This window comes from Eptatretus burgeri, chromosome 8 (assembly GCF_056783735.1).
Source record: "Eptatretus burgeri isolate ZD-2024b chromosome 8, Ebu_testis_v1, whole genome shotgun sequence".
NCBI classification, from domain to species: Eukaryota; Metazoa; Chordata; class Myxini; order Myxiniformes; family Myxinidae; genus Eptatretus; species Eptatretus burgeri.
The window spans coordinates 95,738,729-95,756,870 of NC_140968.1; the positions used below are offsets into that span (position 1 = coordinate 95,738,729).

The window sequence follows — 18,142 nt, forward strand, 5'->3', positions numbered from 1 at the left end:
TTTTCACCTCTGTCTGTTTGGCTGTCTGTCTGTAGGGAGGATATCTCAAAAACGTTATGGATGGATTCGGACAACATTAGGTGCACAGGTTCGGTGTGTGACAAGGACGAACTGATTCGATTTTGGTGAAGATCCAGAAACGGATACGTTAATTTTTTTCAGTGATTCATCACCATTGAGAGAGAGGGCCAAAACGATATATAGCACGATATCTCACAAAGTTGTCGATGGACTTGGATGAAACTTGGTGGATAAGTTGAGTAGATGACATGAACAAGCTGATTAGATTTTGGCTAATTTCCGAATGCAGATCCAGACTATCGGTGGGATACAAAACGTAAACTCCTTGACTCCTTTGTGTCTCTCCCCGGTTATTGATTCCTCCATTTTGAGAGGTTGTGAACCACGCCCCGGCGGCGGAGTTGTACTTTACATCAAAACCTCAATTCTCACTGCTGTTGTACTGATCTTCCACCTCCCAAATCCCCAGGAGCACCTCTGGCTCCGACTTCCCCTCCACTCCTACCTCTTGTTCGTCTGTGTACCATCCTAACAGTGAGGACTCCATCTACATCTCCCTCAGACAACATGGACAAACTTTTAACCATTCATCCCAACTCTCTCTTCCTCATATGTGGCAATTTAAGTTGTCACCATGCAAATTGGCTGGGTGTTGGTACCTCTGTCACTCGCCATAGCACTTCAGCGACTTCAAGGGACTGAATTAATCTGTGACTGGATTTCTCCCGATGGTAAATCCTCCCTTCCAGTCTTAATGATGAAGGACTTTCCCGCAAATGTCTCCTGCTCTTCCTCTGCTCCAATTGGTTTGATCTGATCATATGCTTGTGAAAGTCAACATCTCTGGCTGTTCTCAGAGAGCTACTTCAATGGTGGCGAGTCTGCCATTCATTCAGGCAGATTGGCAGGTACTGCAAGCAGCCATCTCTCTTCAGAACTGGTCTCCCATATCTACTGCCCCTGATGTTAATATAACTCAGCTTGGGAATTATTCCACACAATCTATCTATCTCTCTATCACACATGCACAGATTCATTCGATCTCGTCTTCAAATATCCTTCCCTTCTTCCCAGCCATGGTACACTGAATCCTGTGGTGAGGCAGTTGCTCTGAAACAATTTGCCTTCTCTTCCTGGAAGGCTAATCCGACCAAAGGGAATCTCAGTGCATTCCAAAAAGCCTGCAACAAGTGTGTGTCCACTTTCAGGAGAACCAGAAAACAACATCTGTTAAACCTCAAGAATGAACTTTCAAACTTGTCTTCCTCCTCCTAAACCTGGTGGCAGCTGGTTAAGTTTGTCTCTGGTGTATACTTCACTCCATCCTTTCCTTCTTTTAAAATGGCATCACAGCCAACTGTCATCAAGGTCAAATGTCTCAATTCTGTGTTTGCTTCCAAATCTTGTGTCCACAACCCCTCACTCTCAGTACCCATCCTTCCCTGTCGTACCCAACTGCTCCTATACTCGGTGTTTTTTGCACCTGAGAATGTGGAGAAGGCTCTTTCAACCCTTAACTCTGACTCTGCAACTGGACTGGATGACATTCACTCACGTGTCCTTTAAACCTGCTCTGAAGCCTCGTGTTGGCTTAGCGATTAGGGTGGCTGGCTTGGGATATTAAGGTCCCGAGTTCGAGCCCCGTTGGCTGCTGAATGAACACCAGGTGGGGTTGACTCAGCCTGTCATCCTGCTAAGGTCGGTGAAATGAGTACCAGTGTACCGGTATTGGGGCACAGCATCAGCGGCAGAGTCGCGCCCTAACAAAATGATTGCTATCTGGCAGCCAAGCTGCCATATGCAGGAAGAAGAAAAGAAGAAGAAAAGAAGAAGAAAAGAAGAAGAAAAGAAGAAGAAAAGAAGAAGAAAAGAAGAAGAAAAGAAGAAGAAAACCTGCTCTGCTGCTCTGGCACATCCTCTATCTGCTCTTTTCACCCTGTCATTTTCCATCGACTTGGAAATCTGATAACATCACTGCATTTCATTAAAAAGTGCAACAACAGATCCCCTTAACTACAGATCTATCAGCTTTCTTCGAATCAGCAAGGTCATGGAATCCATCATCACAGTCGATATGAAATCCTTCCTTTTCTCCCACAATCTCATCAATTTGGATTCAGACCAAGGTAGAGGTAGACACCTCTACCTTGGGTATGCTGTTTCTACTCACCCATCAATGGATGGAGGCCCTCAATGTCAGACATGAGATCAGGGCCATCTCTCTGGACATACATAGCTCGTGCTTTCGATACAGTCTGGCATCCTGCTGCATTCTCAAAACTCTGTCTATGGTATGCAAGGCCAACTCCACACAAAGTTTACTGACTTTCTCCACTCTCTTAGCCAACGTGTAGCACTCAACGGAATCCTGAATAATAATTGGGCTGTTACACACACACACACACACACACACACACACACACACACACACACACACACACACACACACACACACACACACACACACACACACACACACACACACACACACACACACACCGAGATTTTGGAGGGCTCCGTTCCACCTTCTGATACCCCCATATGGAGATGGCTAAAAACATCACTAAGACATACTTAAACTTTTGAAGATTTCAAGGAAAGTGAGGGTTTCATCAAGTAAGGGGCTTTTAATGTGCAAAATAATTACAGTACCAAATACACCTGTGTAGAATGAGGTGGATCCTGAAAACATGCCTCGCTCCAGGAAACAAAATTGAAGCCATAAACCAACTTGCAGTCCCAGTGATCCTCTTCAGCCGTGGAATAACAAACTGGCCACAATCAGAAATCACTAAATTAGATTTCAAAACAAGAAAACACCTCACCATCCACAAAATGCTCCGCAAAAATCAGTGCATCCTGAGAATGTGCATGCCAAGTCGAGAAGGAGGCAGCGGCCTGGTGTAACTCAACCAAGTGCACAGTGACAAGTCAGACTGGCTGAGTACGTGAAAAGTTCAACAGACTATCGAATCCAATTTGTATGCAAACACAAAGACAGCAAGCCAGAGAAGGTATCTCAAACACACCTTGCAAAAGATTTCCAAAAGCCGGTGCAAATGGAAGATGTCACATATGAAACAGAAACAGCAACGGACAGCCCCGATGAGAGCAATAAAAAAGGATAAAAGAAAAATACAAAACAAAATATCAACAGATATACAGTACACTGACAACTGGGAAAATGCCAAAATTGCAGGGAGGTCGAAAAAACAATTGTACAGAATTGACATAGACAAGGAAGGCTCATTGTAATGGCTAAGAAGAGTTCAGCTCATCTGTGACGGAGAACGAATCATAATAAATGCCAAAGACCAAGGACACTACACGAATGGTTTTAAGAAAATGGCAGGACTGAGTCACTCAGACAAGTGTAAGTTCTGCAAGGTAGAAACAGAAAGCATGAGTCACCTCCTATCGGGATGTAAAAACTCATATCAGAACAACTGTACACACAAAGGCACAACAAGGTTTGTGGAGTAGTCCACTGACATCTGTAGAAATTTCAATATCACAGTTTCACAAAACTCAAGGAAGCATGAACCAAAAATGATCATTGAAAACAAGGAAGTGACGGTCACATACAACCTGATGCTTCCATCGAGCATGAACAGAGAAAACAAAGCATTGCAACCAGATATTGTACTTAGGATACAAAAAAGAAAAGGCAGCATTGATAATTGAGATGTCACTAACCAGCGATTTTTTGGCCTAATCAATGCAGAAATCATGATGACCAAATACCAGGATCTCAATAATGAAATCAAAACAGTTTTGGCATTCTTCTTGGAAGCTGAAGAATGCCAAAATTTTAACAGTAATAACTGGAGCAACAGGAATGATAATGAAGAACCTTATGGAGATCTTAAAAACCATCCCTGGGAATATTACCATGAACGAACTCGTCGTAAACTGCCTGGGGCTCAGTGACGATCCTTACAAGAGCCCTCGGAACAAAACTTTGAGAACAATAAAACGTCACACCTTGGTCCGTGAATTATGATCCCTTAGCAAAATGGAGGTGGATACTTCGAAACCTTGGAGGACTCCTTTCCCACTTTCTGAAACCCGCATATAGAGATAACAACTCACGACACATATACCAGCTAATGTAAACTTACATGAATTACAAAGACATTGGAAGGGGGATTTGAACCTGGGATCCCAGCATCATAAGCTCAGATGGAAACACGAAACAAGGCAAACTTAATGAACTTGTGCATACAAAGATTTGCAGTCAAATATGTACATGACCACAAACATCACATGTTATTTGACGATTGTCGTGAAAACATTGATTTTGAAAGATGTTGATACAAATTCTCAGGAAATTAAAGAGATATTAAGAGATGTGTGTAGCCCTGTTTGGCGTTCCCTTCTGAACACATTGCGCATTGATTGTGACCCAGATAAACAACAATGAAGGAGGGATATTGAAGTGTAATAATTGGGAGGGATATTGAAGTGTAATAATCGGTAAAAAAAAAAAAAACTCAGAGAAAGGGATCAATAGCAGAATGGAAGGAGTGTGTAGTCCCTCAGAGAAGGGGAAATAAAGGATTTGTTCACTCATGTACAAATATTTAGTGTGAAAGGAATTGCTGAACAACAAAAACCCAGTAAGAATGCCAACTGAGAGTGGAAAGATCGATACTGAGAGTAGTATTAACAATGCAAGGTAATAAACGTTAATATAAATACCATATAGATAAATAACGACGTCGATCCAAGTAAGAAGACCTCTCTGCGATGAGTCAGGAAAATTAATTGACTTTCTGCAGGAAGAGGACTTTTACAGTGAGTTTTGACTTCATGAAGAGTCAAAACCAGTTTTTAAACCTAATGTGAATCTAAAAATAGACTGGAGACTGATGACAACAACTTGATTTGGCCTGAACGCGTCATCGGGAAAACCCGCAACATCAGAAAAATCCATAAACAAGCCGCATCGTTATTTTAGCCGCAGAGGTCGAAGTTGAGGGAAAAAGTTGCGGCTAATAGTCCGAATTTGATGGTAGGTAATTTATTATTGCATAATGTTGATAAATACCATTGCACATGCACTGTAATAATTGTGATGCCATCATAATTACAAATAACCAGAGTTGGTGTCAAAGCCACCCAATGCTTGCCTGTTTATACATTTATCGTTTTTAAAAGACTAGTCTAATAATATTATTTTATAAAGCATTGCAGTGAAGTCTGATCCAAATAATTTAAAGCAATATATGTATTTGTGTATTGTAATCAGTAAAAAAGTGTGGTGGATAAAAAAAAAATTAGAAAGGAAATAACTTACACCAAAAACTTTAACATTTTCACGCTCACGCTAACGCTGATGTTCATGCTGGGGGTCTCGCTATAGCTCTGTTCTTCGAACAGGCGAGCTAACCAGAGTGGTGTCAAAGCCACCCAATGCTCGCCTGTTTATACATTTTTCGTTTTTAAAAGACTAGTCTAAAATTTTTTTTATTAAGCATTGCAGTGAAGTCTGATCCAAATTATTTTAAAGCAATATATGCATTTGTGTATTGTAATCAGTAAAAAAGTGTGGTGGACAAAAAAAAAAATTAGAAAGGAAATAACTTGCACCAAAAACTTTAACATTTTCACGCTCAAAGACGAGTCTAATAATATTTTCGAAAAAGCATTGCAGTGAAGTCTGATCCAAATAATTTTAAAGCAATATATGTATTTGTACCTTGTAATCAGTAAAAAATAGTGTGGAAGAAAGAAACACGAGAAAGGAAATAACTTGCACCAAAAACTTTAACATTTTCACGCTCACGCTCACGCTGACGCTCATGCCGGGGGTATCGCTATAGCTCTCTGTTCTTCGAACAGGCGAGCTAAAAATGATACTGCATGGTAATTTGACTTATTCATTAATAATGCTGCTACTGTAACATGATCTGCTCTCTGGATGTCACTTTCCATTTTCAGCATAATAAGGATGTCACTTTCCATAATATTTTTGCATCCTTCTAGATGGTGGTGGTCATGTTGTCCTTCATTTCAGATTACCATACTAATTTGCAAGCCATGGGTCAGGCTATATAACACAACATATGTTGAAAAAATAAGCCTTTTTTCCTATTTTGTTTTACTGACAATATTGATACCAGTTCCTTCATTTCAGATTGCCATACTAATTTGCAGGCCATAGGTTGGTCTATAAAACAACATATTGTATGACAATATTGATACCAGTTTAATTTTTCTGATGACTCTATGAAGTGTTTACATATTCCTTTCTGACAGTTATTACTCACAAATCACATGCTTCTCACCTACTGGGTTTAAATCATGGTCACAACAGTTGCAATATAATTGGCATACCTGCAGTGTTTATACATAATGTCAGAAAGTTGCCAGTTTCTCACTGCGGGTCAGTGATGTACAACACCACTCCGATTTCTTCAACCAATAAAACTGGCACTATGTGTATGTGACCTTAATTAATATTTGTTTGTCTTGATTCAATTGCAATAAATTATCAAAAAAGTCATTTACTGAAAGTTTTTTGGTAAATTCATAGAAGGTACTTCAGTATTTTTGGCACAAAATATTTTCTCTGTGTGTTTATTTGGTATTTGTGAATTTGTTATTTTTTATTTCAGGGGAAAGAACCTGTTCATATCTTCTTGGAAATCAAGTAGCCCATTCATATAATGGAAACAGTTATTTTTGCAACATGAGTGGGAAAAAACGTACAAATCTCAAGTCAATTTTCAGAGACATTCGTGTTTGTACTGCGAAAAATGTAGCACTTCATTCACCAGGAGAGAAAACTTGAACAAACACAACTGTTTGAAACAATCATTCAAATGTGACAAGTGTTTTAAAATATATGCGGATGAAAAAAACTTTAGCCAGCCATAAATGTACATTTTGTGTTTTGTGCCAGAAAAAGTTTAGTACATTTCAGAGAAAAGTTTCCCATATTTGTTCAAAAAAATCATTGAGAATATCAGAACGTCATACAAAATCATCCAGAAACACAGAACCTGAGAACTTAGAAAAGGCACAACATGAGACAAAAAACTTGAAAAACACACATCATGATAGAAAATTGTTTGGAAAAACAGAACACGAGATGATATCAATGGGAAACAGATAATGAGCAACTGAAAGAAAAGCAGCCAGTCAAAAAATCTTGGAATGATCAAAGTTTCAAAGGCAAAATTTCAACTTCAAATCCATTATGTACACAACAAACAGACTGCAGTATCACTCAAGTATAATTTGAACCCTTTAAAGGTCCCCTGACATGCAAAATAAACTTGTTATATATATATATATATATATATATATATATATATATATATATATATATATATATATATATATATTAACTTGACCCTCCAAGTGAAGAAATCACCCATGTTTTTTAAAAAAAATCAAAAATGGGATAATTAGAGCAGTATTTCAATCATTTCTGGAGCTATTCACAACTTGCTGTGCCCCGCCCCTTAAAAAATGGACTTCAGCGAATCGCAGCGTTGACGCTCGCACAGAAACTCGCACAGAGTGGATTGACTCGAGATCTCTAGAGTCTAGACTCGAGACTAGTCCGATAAATCTGACGTGCTGTAGCTTTTATATATTATTCTCTTTTTTTCATTGTTTTCTACTGGTGTGACATGACAGTAGGAACTAGAAGGGGAGCACTCGGTAGAGTGCAAAACCTCTGCTGCCAATACTGCTGGGTCACTTTTGTGAACCTGATATCCTATTAATTGTAGGTCAAAACGGATCAGACTCTACTGAATCACGATTGAATAAACTAAACGAGCTCGACGTGCATGTAGAAATGCCAAAAAAAAAAAAAAAAAAATAGAAATTTTTTTGAAAAAAAGTTGCAAAATTTCTGGGTTTTTTTTTCTCCAACAAATTTTTTTTGGGGGGGTTGGAAATCACTTAAAACATGGAGAAATGCAAAAAAATTCAAATATTTTTCAAATAAAATGGAAATTAAAAAAAAAAATGTTTTTTTGGACCAAGTCCAAAATCTAATGGCATGATCCTTGGACCATACCAAATCCCCCCACCAAGTTTCGTCGAAATCCGTCCAGGAGTTTTTCCGTAATACTGTTCACAAACAAACAGACAGGGGTGAAAACAGTAACCTCCATCCATCTTCGATGGCGGAGGTTAATAAAATAAATAAAAATGCAACAGAACGTCAGATTTATCAGACGACTCGAGACAATTGTGTCACAAGGTGTGTTCTGTACACAAGTTTTCATCGTATAGGGACAGCGAGATTGCTTCGTTTTATGCGCGGAGAGATATGGCCGATGACATGGGCTGGCCTTGTTTGTGATTAATTCGCCACAGAGCAACATGTCCGCTGTGCTGCCCTGGTCACGTCACCTCACGAAAATATTTCTGATATCGAGCAGTATGCAAGTCAAATTTACATTCTTGAATTACGAATAGGATTTAGTCTAACCAGTTGTTATTGCCAAGACTTCCCTCGATGTTCTCCCGATCATCATGAATTCCAGGAATTTCATAGCCAGTTTCCTATGTTTGTCCTGCTTCAGGCTCGAACTGCTAAGGCCGTATTTAATTTCCAGCTGCCTGAACTTCACCTCCCGCGACTACGTTATCCGACAATTCTCCATGCGATTCAGACCAAAATCCTTCATTTCTCTCACACACACTGACTGTAGTTACCAGACAAATGAAAGTCCATGCCATCCATTATTCAAAACCAAATGTTCGATTTTTTAAAAGCAGAAATGAACAAAGCGTTTGAGTCGACCAATCAAATGTGGAAACACACAGCAAGCCAATAGAATCACGTAGACCACCAACCCGAGTAATTTACGTGCAGCCTTTGTTATCCTGTAGTTGACATCATGTGGGTTACGCCCCTTTCTGGAGAATCTTTAGGGGTGTTCCCGAAGAGGTTTGTTTTTTTTAATTTTACATTTTACAGAATGGGTATTGTGAAAAAATTGTCAGATCTGAAATCACGATGAAAAACTCCTATAGGACATGTATAAATGAAATTTCAGTACTTTTGCGTGTCAGGAAACCTTTAAGTTCAGACCAATAGACTTGGCAACTTTCAAAATGTTTACAACTGAATCTGTCTTGAATTCATGGACATCAATCAATGCACTCAAGTTAAGGCGAAAAAAAACAAAACATTTGTTTCCTATTGCATGGACAAAAAAAATTGGGTAGGAAGGTGGGGAATTTTTTTTTTGACAATTTTTTTTGCCATGAATACATTCATTCATGTGTTTCGACTTAAACATTACCTCGACGTGTTTCGACTTATGAGGAACTTCCAAGTAACGTGTGTCAACGATCGTGAAACGTGTTTAACTTATGATCAGCATTATGCGGAACGTGTGAGTCATACGCTGGCATACGTCGAAAAATTTCAAGCATGGAAAATTTGTCTAACACCTCGGCGTACTCCGACGTATGCCAGCGTACAAAGACGTATGCCAGCGTGCTATTAACGTATACAAAACTTTACCATAACGTATTCGACGTGTGCCAGCTTGCTTCGGCAAATTTTTCATGCGTCGGCATATGCTGACTAAAACGTCAAGGTGTGACAGCGGCTTCACACTTTGATGTCGAGTGCGGTTATGATTTGAATCATCGAGCCACAGCATATGAATAGCCTCCACCACGTGATCATCGGCGATACGCTATGCATAAGTTAGACTATCGTTGGGCATAGGTTGTGAACGCTGACAACACGCTCAGCATTCGTTGGTATAAGTTATCTATATGTGATTAAAACGTTCTGTGTACGTTACTAATACGTTATGCATATGTCCAACACGTTATTATACGCCCAAAACTTTTTGAAAAACATCAATAGTTCAGCGTACGCCAGCGTTTTACAGACATTTTGAGACCTTGCCATACGCTGGTAAAAACGTCAAGGTGTGACAGGGCCTTCAGCGAAAACAACAAAGGACAGTCTGTTACAAAAAAAAACACAAAATTGCAAATGAAGAGAAAGTACCTCAAAAACCTAGATCGAGTAGCAATACACACAAAGTTGAAGAATGCAATGAACAATTTGAAAAATGTGAGAAATCAAAACCAGCAAGATCAAAAGTCTGGCATATCTACATATGACAACAAGCTTCAACATCAAAGAAAAAAAGAAGTACAGATGCTATACATGCAGGAAAAGCGCAAGTCTCATGCCTATAGGTCACAGGAAAAGGAATTTTAAAAGCAAACAGTCAACAAGGAAGTGCAGAAAATTCACAAGCAATAAAAGCACAAGTCTCTTGTGTGTAAGTTACAAGAAAAGGAACTTAAAAGCCAAACAGCCAACAAGGAGGTGCAGAAAATTCCAAGCAAGAAAAGCAGAAGTCTCATGTGTATAAGTTACAGGAAAAGGAACTTAAAAGACAAACAGTCAAAAATGAAGTGCAGAAAATTCACAAGCAAGAAAAGCGCAAGTCTCATGTGTATAGGTAACAGCAAAAGGAACTTATAAAGCAAAGTCAAGACAGCACACAAAATTCACATGCAGGAAAAGCGCAAGTCTCATGTGTATAAGTTACAGGAAAAGGAACTTAAAAAGCAAACAGTCAAAAATGAAGTGCAGAAAATTCACAAGCAAGAAAAGCGCAAGACTCATGTGTATAGGTAACAGCAAAAGGAACTTATAAAGCAAAGTCAAGACAGCACACAAAATTCACATGCAGGAAAAGCGCAAGTCTCATGTGTATAAGTTACAGGAAAAGGAACTCAAAAAGCAAACAGGCAACAAGAAAGCGCACAAAATTCACATGCAAGAAAAGCGCAAGTCTCATGTGTATAAGTTACAGGAAAAGGAACTGAAAAAGCAAACAGCCAACAAGAAAGCACACAAAATTCACATGCAAGAAAAGCGCAAGTCTCATGTGTATAGGTAACAGCAAAAGGAACTTATAAAGCAAAGTCAAGACAGCACACAAAATTCACATGCAGGAAAAGCGCAAGTCTCATGTGTATAAGTTTCAGGAAAAGGAACTTAAAAGCAAACAGCCAACAAGAAAGCGCACAAAATTCCAAGCAAGAAAAGCGCAAGTCTCATGTGTATAAGTTACAGGAAAAGGAACTGAAAAAGCAAACAGTCAAAAAGGAAGTGCTGAAAATTCACAAGCAAGAAAAGCGCAAGTCTCATGTGCAGAGGTTACAGGAAAAGGAACTTAAAAAGCAAACAGTCAACAAGAAAGCGCACAAAATTCACATGCAAGAAAATTGCAAGTCTCATGTGCATAGGTTACAGGAAAAGGAACTCAAAAAGCAAACAGGCAACAAGAAAGCGCACAGAATTCACATGCAAGAAAAGCACAAGTCTCATATCTATAGGTTACAGCAAAAGGGACTTAAAAAGCAAACAGTCAACAAGAAAGCGCACAAAATTCACAAGCAAGAAAAGGGCAAGTCTCATGTGTATAAGTTCCAGGAAAAGGAACTGAAAAAGCAAACAGCCAACAAGAAAGCACACAAAATTCACATGCAAGAAAAGCGCAAGTCTCATGTGTATAGGTAACAGCAAAGTCAAGACAGCACACAAAATTCACATGCAGGAAAAGCGCAAGTCTCATGTGTATTGGTCACAGGAAAAGGAACTTAAAAGCAAACAGCCAACAAGGAAGTGCAGAAAATTCACAAGCAAGAAAAGCGCAAGTCTCATCTGTATAAGTTACAGGAAAAGGAAGTTAAAAAGCAAACAGCCAACAAGAAAACGCACAAAATTTACAAGCAAGAAAAGCGCAATTCTCATGTGTATAAATTACAGGAAAAGGAACTTAAAAAAGCAAACAGTCAACAAGGAAGTGCAGAAAATTCACAAGCAAGACAAGCGCAAGTCTCATATCTATAGGTTACAGGAAAAGGAACTGAAAAAGCAAACAGCCAACAAGAAAGCGCACAAAATTCACATACAAGAAAAGCGCAAGTCTCATGTGTATAGGTTACAGCAAAAGGAACTTAAAAAGCAAAGTCAAGACAGCACACAAAATTCACATGCAGGAAAAGCGCAAGTCTCATGTGTATAAGTTTCAGGAAAAGGAACTTAAAAAGCAAACAGCCAACAAGGAAGTGCAGAAAATTCACAAGCAAGAAAAGCGCAAGTCTCATGTGTAGAAGTTACAGGAAAAGGAACTTTTAAAGCAAACAGCCAACAAGAAAGCGCACAAATTCACATGCAAGAAAAGCGCAAGTCTCATGTGTGAAAGTTACAGGAAAAGGAACTTAAAAAAGCAAAGAGCCAACAAGAAAGCGCACAAAATTCACAAGCAAGAAAAGCGCAAGTCTGATGTGCATAAGTTGCAGGAAAAGGAACTTTTAAAGCAAACAGCCAACAAGAAAGCGCACAAAATTCACAAGCAAGAAAAGTGCAAGTCTCATGTGCATTGGTTACAGGAAAAGGAACTGAAAAAGCAAACAGTCAACAAGGAAGTGCAGAAAATTCACAAGCAAGAAAAGCGCAAGTCTCATCTGTTTCGGTTGCAGGAAAAGGAACTTAAAAAGCAAACAACCAACAAGAAAGCGCACAAAAGATAAAAGATAATTCTACAAGATATAAAATCTAGGATTAATCAATGGAAACCAACGAAAATAATCCTTCTTGGAGATTTAAATGTGGATTTGCTGAAAAGGAAGAATAATCCGATTCTTGGCATTTTGGATTCTTGTGATAAAAAAAAAAAAAATCAGTTTACCAACGAGAGATTATGGATCATTGATCGACCATGTTTACAGCGATATTCCAAATTCAAGAAGTGAATGGGGCGGGGGGGGGGGTGTTTGAGACGTACTTCTCACACCATAAACCTCTATGGCGTTGTATTACTGAACTTAATGAATAATGATGATCTGTGGAATTTTTGATGATGAAGAGGGGTGCACGTTTCTATAATTGGAACTTGTTATGTTTATTGCATTTATCTGTGAAAGTGTTCAGGAGGTTGTGCTTTTTGTCACATCAGATTTGGTAAACTGATGTGTTGTCTGCTTAGCACGAGAGTTAAATGTACTTGCTCATAAAACTATTGTGTGAACTGCCGTTGTCACAATGTCATAGTAATGAAGTTGTGATGCATAAACTGTGGAACTTTTGATGATGAAAAAGAGGGGGGTGTATTCAATAACTGGAATTGATGCTTATGATGTATTGTGTGTATATATGGAACATTTTAATATAATGATAATGATGAAGATTTATCTTTAAATGGTAAGCACGAGTCAATATTTATTTCAATATTATCATGACGAGTTGAATACCTTGATGTGAAACGATTTTGTCATGTTCATGTTTTCATTTTTTCCTTTCTGTTTTTATCTAAGACACTATTTTTTACTGATTGCAATATGCAAATACATATATTGCTTTAAAATTATTTTGATCAGACTTCACTGCAATGCTTTATAAAAAATATTATTAGACTAGTCTTTTAAAAACGATAAATGTATAAACAGGTGAGCATTGGGTGGCTTTGACACCAAATCTCTGTTTCAAATAGGCATGGGACTCGAAATGTGGGGGGGGGGGACAGAATATACTCTGTTCCCCCTGGTAAAAAAAAAGTGGGAGGGACATGTCCCCCCCCCCCCGTCCCCTCCCGGGATCGACACCCATGGACGTGCTAAACACTGCTCGGGTGTGATCGTCGTTTAATTTCGTCATCCCTGGAGGGATCTCAGCCATGTTCAATCTCTGCACCGGCTGTGGTTGTAGTTGTGGTTAAGCGGTTTATGGGGCTGCACACACAACAGTATTCATGAAAGGGTATGTTTACCCAAAGGGTTTTGTTGATAAAAGTGTGTTTGGCTCAAGGGTTGTGTTGTTTGAAGGGTGTGTTTAACCCAAGGATTGTATTGATTGAAGGGTGCATTTGACGAAAAAGTTGTGGTTAATGAAGTGTATTTGACCTAAGGGTCGAATGGTGTATATCACCAAAGTTTACATATCCACTTCACAAAATTAAAAACATTCCTGCAGCACACAATTCCATTTCTTCATGGATGTGTGATTGTGTTGAACTTGTCTCCTTATAATGCTCCGATGAAAGATGTATACGATTTAAAATGTATTATCATAATATAATGGGTGTAAGCCTGGAACTTCGAACACACTTTTCTCTGAACATATTCTGTTCATACTTCCGAAATCTTGACATTATGTGTTCCATGTATTTACGCAGGTGATAGCGGATTCAAAAAATCGAATGCAGATATAATTTTCAAAGAGGGAATCGATGACGTCACAATCACCAGCGTTCGGCAGCAAACCGACTGCTGGGTCCCAGACGACGTGCTTTACTTAACTAAGTCTGAGTTCAGGACGTTTGTTCAACTCAGCATTTACAACTTTTATCCTGCCATATTGTTAATCTGTTGATGGAGATAATATAGAAAGGATGAATATGTCAAATCGTTCGTGTTACTCATCCAGCACTATGTGTCAAGGCCAACAATCAAAAGCGACCGGTCTCAAACGCTACCATGGGCACCCAGACACGCCACCAATATGGACTGAGTTGTTGAATGTGGTGCAAAACATCCAAAGAAACTACTGTAACCGAGTATTGCGATCCGTCCTGTCCCCCATACGCGTCGTAGATGGGTATCTGCAAGTAGTAATAATATTGACACCATTCATTTTCGTGCCATAAAGACCCATTGGGTTGCTAAGGCAGTTTCATTGGCAAAGAGTATAGTCCTGGATGGGTCACCACTCCGACACATTATCCCAAATGGTTATTACCCCAGTACACTGGTACTCATTTCACCATCCTCAGAAGGATGACAGGCTGTCAACCCCACCTGGTGTTAATTTAACAATGACAGGAGCTCAAACTCAGGACGCTAAGGTCCCAAGCCAGCCACCTTAACCACGAAGCCAACACCAGGCTTGGATATGATTAAAATGAATACGACTAAAGATTTGTGTTATTCCCCAATATACTTTGTTATAACCTTTACCTCATGACAATCTCACCGCAGGTCTGTTCAGAGTGATGCCAAGAAGAGGAAATGCACACTTCTCTCAAACGACATCTCCCAATGATGAAACGCAGAGTGAATGTGCAGTGGAAATGCAAGATGAAGAGTCACATGAAAACCTCATCGGAAATGCTGCTGAAAAGGAGTTTGAAAGCCCTGTATATTCTGCAAACTCCGATACTGCATCTTTTGTGAACATATCACTCGGTGATCCCGCATGTACCGAACAATCCACACAGGTTGAGGAGAAGCTGATCACCATTTTCAGAGAATGCGTAGAAACGAGAAGTGACAATGATAGCGAAGAAGCAGGTGCAAGCAGTGGGGTATGTGAAAACGACGAACAAAACACCGTGGCTTCAGCAATTAAAACGATAGAAAAAGAGCACCGAGATATTCCTGAAGAACCACTGGACGTCACCTTACATGGACCCCGAGCATCGCTGAAAACCAGTGGAAATATTATGCAGGACTTGAATGAAGATGAAAATATTTCAAATGTAAGAATTGTCGAGCAAGTGGAAAAAATACCCACTTCAAAACAATCCAATGAATTGACGTTTGAAGGTGACGAACATTTTCCCAGTATCGAAGAGCATCAGGATAAACAGAATGTCAAATTGTCCTTGCTACAGAAGTTAGACATGGAGTGTCTTGCTCTTTTGCAGCAAGCTCAGAATCAAGAAACGACACCCGAACTGTCACTGCAGATCCAAAGATCGGATTTAGGTTTAGACAAGGCAATGGGTGGTGATGATCGAGCTCAATGTGAAGAGGGGTGTGGATTTGACGAAACAGACAAACGACTGACAGTTATTGAAAGCACTTGCGATTTGGCAGATGGAGGAACAGATGGAATAATCAGCAGTTATCCCACAAACTTGGGCTTTTCTAAAGAACAAGACATGGACTCCAGCATCAATCAGGAGCCTGCCAGTAACAGCAGCTCAGCAATCCCAGAGAGCAAACTTGGTAAATATACGACTCCATGTGATAGAGGGCATTTTAGCATTTCAATATTTGGTGAGTGGTGGTTATGGCTCAAATCAGATACAAATCACAAACCTGAGTATATTGTGTGTGTGTGTGTGTATATATATATAGACAAGAAAAATGTATACGACTAAAGATGTGTGTTATTCCCCTAAATACATTGTTATAACCTTAACCTCATGACATTCTCACCACATTTTTATATACGTATACTGTTGGACCCCACTATTCACGGGGGATACTTTTTCTGGAAAATGTCGCGAATGTTTCATTTGTGAATGTCGGGGCATTGTGTCAATGGAAAAACGGGGATAGGTTCTCGGCGGTTCGTGATTCATGAGGGAAAATCAAAATGGTGAAAAAACGCGAATACGTGAAGCAGAGGACCGCGAATGTCGAAGCAGGTCGCATTTTATTTACCGCGAATACGTGCCTCGAGATAACTCCAAGAGAGCGGTATGTCCCGAGAGACCACAAATCCAAACTGCAACCCTTAATTCAGGCCAGATCCACGCGCCTAAAGTCGCTTTACCATGCCAGTGAATTAAGCATGGCAGACGGGGAAATCGATCGTGCCTGTGGCGACGCTGCGGTTAATTATTTGGCCGAATAAACGAACGCTACTTGCTGCATTACGTGGGCTACCATAACCAATGGGAACTCAGACCAATTGCCCACCGGGAATGCTAATTGGACCAACCCCAAGCAGGATAAACGGACACATTCAACACTTCAATAATTTATTGCACAGCAAGCGAAACAATCAAAAGAGCGGAAAGTGATGGGAGGAATGGCAGTTGGGGAATTTCAAATGAGAAATTGTGGGAGACTCGGCACACAAAAATGGCGGGGAGACAAGGAACATGCATGGCAAGCAATTTACACTATGAGAAACATGTACATTTTCCCTTCTCAACTACCGATCATACCCGACCCCGGAGCACTTATGAACAATCACTTAACACAGAACTACAATAATGCATCAACTAGGAATGACAGAGAGAGAGAGAGAGAGAGAGAGAGAGAGAGAGAGAGAGAGAGAGAGAGAGAGAGAGAGAGAGAGAGAGAGAGAGAGAGAGAGAGAGAGAGAGAGAGAGAGAGAGAGAGAGAGAGAGAGAGAGAGAGAGATTGGGTTGAGTGGGGGGGGGGGGGGGAGAAGAGAATGCAGAGGTTGATGAACTAAATGGGACTTGTTGTTATGCCCTGGTGCACCTTCAACAACCGACGGTAAGGTTATTGCCCACAGCGTTATGGTCCAGACTCGTGGGTCTGGCTCGTCCGCTCATGGTCCCTCACTCACTTTTGTGGCAGAGCCCGGATCATATGGGGAAACTGCGGGAGTTCCGTTCACCCACCACGATAACCTCAGTGACTATGGGTATCTTGTTCTGAGGATGGGAGCTGACGGTGAGGGATCCTGAATTGTCCTTGGTGTTGAAAACTATGTGCCGGGCCATGTGGACATCAGAAAAGCCACGGAGAAAAATGGTCAGAGGAAGAAGCGTTATTCTGAGGAAAATAATGTGAATATAAATGAAAAAGACATGAGATGGGATGGAAAGGAGGCGAGTAAGGTAAGAAACTCCATTGTGGTGGACCAAAGTGAAAGATGCAAAATGTTTCTGGGGAACAGGCTCTCAAACTGTTCTGGCTGAAGCGATCATGGAGAGAGAGAAATTGTTGCGCTCTGAGTTTTAAACCCCGTTCCTCTCCCTTGCTGGTTGCTTGTCATTGGCTTTGCAGTGCCGTATTCACGTCACCTTAAGGGGCGGGTGCATGAAGGGATTGAAACAACGTCTGTCTGAACTTATGTCACCCTGTTGCCAGGGCATTGGTGTTACTCTCTGCCACCCGGCAAGCAATTGAGTGATTGGGTTTGCGAGCAGGCGTTGCAATGAAAGTGAATGTAAGATAATGGTGTTAAATGGAAGAGATAGAAAGATAGAGATATTGAAAGGAATGGAATGGGGTAAAAGACACAGGTCCTTGTGATGCTTACATGCGCAATGCATATCAATCGCATGAATATGATTCACCTTGCTCTAAAAAGAATATTAAATAAGTTACCGACTAACATGTATGTGTGTGTGCTGCCATTCCCTCGAGGGTGCACAAAGTCCAACCCCGGGTCACAACCTTC

General features: G+C 40.1%; 1 protein-coding gene across 1 annotated transcript in view; it reads left to right on the forward strand.

The window, feature by feature from the left end:
* LOC147022322 (uncharacterized) overlaps positions 1–18,142 on the forward strand; it is a 41,696-nt gene that overhangs the window by 3,579 nt on the left and 19,975 nt on the right. Inside the window, exon 3 of the mRNA XM_085890494.1 lies at positions 15,010–16,134. Within this exon, the coding sequence (XP_085746620.1) occupies positions 15,010–16,134 (1,125 nt within the window). The remainder of the gene's footprint in view (positions 1–15,009; positions 16,135–18,142) is intronic.